The sequence below is a fragment of the Mauremys mutica genome, chromosome 1 (assembly GCF_020497125.1).
Source record: "Mauremys mutica isolate MM-2020 ecotype Southern chromosome 1, ASM2049712v1, whole genome shotgun sequence".
NCBI lineage: Eukaryota > Metazoa > Chordata > Testudines > Geoemydidae > Mauremys > Mauremys mutica.
In genome coordinates this window covers 353958526-353961250 of record NC_059072.1, presented here as the reverse complement: position 1 = coordinate 353961250, position 2725 = coordinate 353958526, and the positions used below count along the sequence as shown (strand labels likewise).

The window sequence follows — 2725 nt, the reverse complement described above, 5'->3', positions numbered from 1 at the left end:
ATTCACCCATTTGTGATGACAACCCTTCCCTCATCCAGCTGAAGTAACTGTCCATGTTAGCTTGTAACTTACCAGATAACTACAATCCCTTGCATGGGGAGCAGATGCGGGTTCTGTGAGGATGAAGGGGAACCTGTAGGATGATCAAACTCTCTGGATTCAGTCAACATAGGCTGGGCAAAGCACTTCAGCTTCTCTTGGAGGGATTCTTGGGGGTCAGAGTGTATCACTGGGAGCATTTGGTAAGGGAAAGTTAATAGATCCCGGTTCTGATTGAATTTACACACGTAAATCTGGAGTGATGCCGTTAGTGAATTCAGAACCAGACCCTGAAAATGTATCCCATGTGCTGCAAAGAGGCAGTGGCATAATTTGAACTCACAGAAGCAGAGAAAATAAAAACATAATGTATATAATGAGGCAATGAAACACGTTTATGAATAACTGAAATGCAGGACAGATAAACACAATGACCATTTTCGTCATGCACTTTCCATATGTGTACACACCTGTCATGATACAATGGGCCACACTTTGAAGTTGAGGGCCAGAAAGGGTGTCTGTGTGAATGTCATTATTGCAAACTCACACAGTGCTCAAGTAGGCTGTGGAACTCTGATCCACAAGATATCAATGGGGCCAAGGGATTAGCAGGATTCAAAGAGGGACTGGATTTACACCATAAACTATGTCTAACTAGTGGGTGCCTGGGGGAAACTTTCCCTTGGAGCAGTTAATCTCATGGCTCCCCATTGCAGGGATTCTTCCATCTTCCCCTGACGCATGTGTAACTGGTTACTGGGCTAGAAGGACTGCAGGTCTAATCCAGTCTGGCAGTGCCTATCTTCCTATTGGCATATCCTGTTGGGGGTGTAAATCCAAATCTATGTTTTTTCTGATATTCCTTGAGCTTCTGGGAATCCTAGATTTGCACTCAGAGCAGAAAGATGTCTCGTTAAATATCATCTACTTTCCTGATCATTTTCCTTTCAGGAAGGAAAGTTCAAAACTTCTCGCACCTTCCCAGTACGGTATGTCAGCTGTCAATGACACCAAATTCACACCCGCAGTGTTCCTTCTGACTGGGATACCTGGGCAGGAAGACATCCATCTCTGGGTCTCTGTCCTCTTCTGCTTCATGCATGCTATTCCGATAGTAGGAAATTCAGTCATTCTGTTCATTAAAAAAACAGATCCAATCCTCCATGAGCCCATGTACATTTTCCTTTCCACGTTGGCCGTCACAGACCTTGGCTTATTGATAGCCACCATGCCGACGATACTGGGCCTATTCTTGTTTAACTCTAGAGTGATCAGCCTTGATGCTTGTGTTGCTCAGATATCCTTCATCCACTCTCTGCAATTCATTGAATCCTCTATGCTCTTGTTGATGGCATTTGACCGCTTCATCGCAATCTGTAACTCGCTGAGATATGCCTCCATCTTAACCCTGCCGAGAATAGCCAATATAGGACTGGTGTTTGTGCTAAGAGCAGTGGCAGTAATATTTCCACTCCCCTTTCCTGAAACAGTTCCGATTCTTTCGAGCCAATGTCCTCTCCCATTCCTCTGCCTGTACCAGGACGTCATGAAGCTGGTTCGTTCGGACATCACAGTCAACAACATCTATGGCTTGTTTATTACAGTCATAACGGTGAGGTTGGACTCGCTGCTCATTTCCCTCTCTTATGTGATCCTCAAAGCAGTGCTGAGCATCACGTCCCCCACAAAATGCCTTAGGGCCCTGAACACCTGTGTCTCCCACCTCTGCGCCGTCCTGCTCTTCTACATGCCAGAGTTCAGCCTGACTGTCAAACACAGATTCTGGAAGAGTTCTTCTCCCTTGCTTCAAATTATCCTGGGCTACATCTACCTGCTGGTTCCTCCTTTAATTAATCCAATTGTGTACAGCATGAAAAGCAACCATCTTCGAGCAAGGATAATCTGGGTATTTGTCAGTAACAAGTCAATTCATCATCCAGCTCCGGAGCTGGTGACACAGGTCATGGCCACCTATTCCATCTTGGACCCTTATATACGAGGAAACAAGAGCTACTGATCTCCACTCTGTAGAGAGAGGCTCATACAGGGTCTAAGACCTGAAGCTTAGGAGGGCCATCACCACCCGCAGTGGAGGGAGGACAGCACTCCGGGGAAAGGAGACCAAGCCAGGCAGCAGCATTTACAAAGTCACTCTGTTCGTGGAGAGCCAGGGCATCGGTGTGATGTTGGCCCCTAAAGAGCCATATCGGTGGCTCCTCTAACTTCAGAATTCCTATGAATAAAGTCACTGTGAGAAGATATGTGGCTGTTGTTTCCCATTACACCTGGCCTGTCACTGTCCCATCCCTGGTTAAGCACTCACGGGCCATGCTAATCTCCTTCTCCAGGGGTTGTTGGCTTTTATTCACACATGTGACCAAAACATCTGTAAGGACGAGACTTCGGCCACGCATCTGCCAAGGAAGGATTGCTTCTTGAACCAGATGAGGTAAAATAACAAATCCAGTGAGCTAGTCACACCATCAGTCTCATTGAAGCCCCAGACCCCGCTTTCATCTTGGAATCTGGGGTTAAATGTCATACCCCAAGGATCATCCCTTATCATCAGTCTCTGTGTCCCAGGACAACAAGCCATTGTTCTCAGCCACTTGGACCTATGCTTACAAGGCCCGCTAGTTGCTAGGGAGACGGTGGAATTAGTGGGCCCCTTCTGTTAATGGGC

General features: G+C 46.7%; 1 protein-coding gene across 1 annotated transcript; it reads left to right on the top strand.

Moving 5' to 3' along the window:
• The first annotated feature begins 1270 nt into the window (after positions 1 to 1270).
• On the top strand, positions 1271 to 2059 carry LOC123361903 (olfactory receptor 51G2-like). The gene has a single exon (XM_045002111.1). It carries the CDS (start codon positions 1271 to 1273, stop codon positions 2057 to 2059), a length of 789 nt encoding a protein of 262 aa, XP_044858046.1.
• The last annotated feature ends 666 nt before the right edge of the window (positions 2060 to 2725 follow it).

Coding starts and splice junctions, on each gene's coding strand:
- LOC123361903 (XM_045002111.1), top strand. CDS start 1,271: ATGCCGACGATACTGGGCCTATTCTTGTTTAACTCTAGAGTGATCAGC.